This window comes from Corvus brachyrhynchos, unplaced genomic scaffold (genome assembly GCF_000691975.1).
Source record: "Corvus brachyrhynchos isolate BGI_N302 unplaced genomic scaffold, ASM69197v1 scaffold555, whole genome shotgun sequence".
NCBI lineage: Eukaryota > Metazoa > Chordata > Aves > Passeriformes > Corvidae > Corvus > Corvus brachyrhynchos.
The window spans coordinates 377,946-380,018 of NW_008238357.1; the positions used below are offsets into that span (position 1 = coordinate 377,946).

Below are 2,073 nucleotides of genomic sequence, written 5' to 3' on the forward strand. Positions count from 1 at the left end.
CCCGGCCCGGGGTGAGGCCGGGGGGGCCGCTGGGGGGCCGGGCCCATGTGTTGCCATCCCATAGGAGGGGGCAGCGGGGGCTGCTGAATGTGCAGGTCCCGGGTGGCTATTCCTGGCAGTCCCGCCTGCACAGGCAGATTGGTTTGCAGGGAGGTGACAAGTGCCAGCCAAAGCCTATAAAAGTCACCCAGCTCCTGTTCTGGCTCAGTGACCTGGTTCCCCCCTCCCAGCACAGCCGTCCCGGAGCAGAGACCATCGGTCCAGGGTGGAGACACCTGGTCCTGAGCAGGGACCCCAACCTCGGAGTCCAGACCCCAGATCCAGAGGAGAGATCTTTTGTCTGGAGCAGGAACCCCAAAACAGAGCAGAGACCCCGGAGCAGAGACCTCAGAACATCCCCTTCCCCAGCCCCCAGGCTTTGCAGCGATGACCGGCAAAACTGCACCTCCAGCCAAAAAACCGGCTCCGGCAGCGGCCAAGAAAAAGGCAGCGCCAGCCCCGAAGGGAGAAGCAGCCCCGAAGGAAGCAGCAGCCCCGCAGAAGCGACTCCAGCACCTGCAGAAGGTTTCCCAGCTCCCCCAGCTGAGCCCCCAGCCCCAGCCCCCGAGCCTAAACCAGAGAAACCAAAGGAAGGTGAGTGGGGAGCTCTGGAGTGGGGAGGGGAGATAAGCAAGGCTTGGAGGGGGCATGTGCAGGGGAGAAGGGGCAGAGGGATGAAGTCATCAAGGATATTTTTGCAGTGGGATAGGGCTGGGGATTAGGAGGATGGGTGGACTGAAGACAGACCTGGAGGCTGAGCAATTGCCCTCCAAGAGCCCTGGTACTTGAGCCCTGCCCTCACCACTGCGGGTTTGTTACAGAGCCGCCCAGCTGCCCCTTGTCTTTGGCCGTGGAAGAAGTGAGTGAAAACTCATTCACGCTGACCTGGAAAGCCCCAGAGCAGACGGGCCGGGCAGGCCTGGATGGATACGTGGTAGAGATCTGCAAAGATGGAAGTAGGTTTGGTCTTTCCTGTCTGTCAAGCATGGAGAGATGTGTGCGGTTGTGGGGTGGGATGGAGCTGGGTGGAACGCAGCAGAGCATTTCCTCCAGCAACAATTCCCTTTCTTTGCCCAAATGGATCCATTTAGAATGGTTATTTCTTATCCATGGAGAAACAGGGCATCCCATTGGCTTCAGACAGCAGTGATGTCTTTAGCAGGGGCTTGGAGCAGGCTTAGTGTCACTGCTGTATCCAGCTCGAGTGTGGAGCAGAGACCAACACACCTTCTGGGCATGGTCTCTGATGAACTCCAGATCTGCAGAGACCTGGGACTGGGATGGTAATCCAAGAAAACAGGAGGAAAAACTCAATTCTCCCATGTTTGCCCAAAATGAAGCATAGAAGGAATGCGGATACGGAGGATGAGGAAGGAAAGGGTCCTGGGCGTGTGTCAGCCAACTTGATGGTGTTTGGAAAGAGGGTGGCTGTGGTGGATGGAGGTGGGCTGGGAGGTGGCAGCAATTGTCCAGCAATTGTCCATGGCTCTCCAGTTGCATTGTTGGGTGGTGGAATGGAGTGGGTGGATAAGATTCATGTTTTGGGCACTCTCTTGAAGCCCTGCTGGGCTTTGGGGTGAGAGTGAAGGGTCTGTGTGGCTGGGGGGATCCGCAAGAGGAGGCTGGGCTGGAGTGGTTTGGGAGACGCAGGTGGCCTCAGGGAACTTGACCCTCAGCTGTTTAGCTTGTGGCACACAGGATGGACACATTCCTGGCTGTGGGAGGCTTCCATCGCTGGGCTGGGGGGGAGAGGTTACCACAAGTGGGTGGGATGCGTGAGGAGGGCCTTGCATGGGACAAGGAAGGATGCATCCATTCCTGGAGGGATCTGTCTGACAGCCACCCAAAGGGCTCAGTCTGGATGCTCTCCTGGCTTGTTTTGGGTCTGCTGGAGTATGGGAGAACTCCAGTCCCTCAGTCATCATCATGGGGCCATGGGACTGCTGTATTTGGGCTGGTACAAGACTCTGGTTGGCTAAAATATGGTGAGATTTGAGTGAGGGCTGATTTGAGCAATGCCAGTGGTGAAGGGAA

General features: G+C 57.5%; 1 protein-coding gene across 1 annotated transcript in view; it reads left to right on the top strand.

Annotated features, from left to right (window-relative positions):
* The first annotated feature begins 194 nt into the window (after nucleotides 1-194).
* MYBPH (myosin binding protein H) overlaps nucleotides 195-2,073 on the top strand; it is an 11,234-nt gene continuing 9,355 nt past the window's right edge. Inside the window, 3 exon segments of the mRNA XM_017735512.1 lie at nucleotides 195-539; nucleotides 542-633; nucleotides 861-995. Of these exon segments, the coding sequence (XP_017591001.1) occupies nucleotides 427-539; nucleotides 542-633; nucleotides 861-995 (340 nt within the window). The 5' untranslated portion in view covers nucleotides 195-426.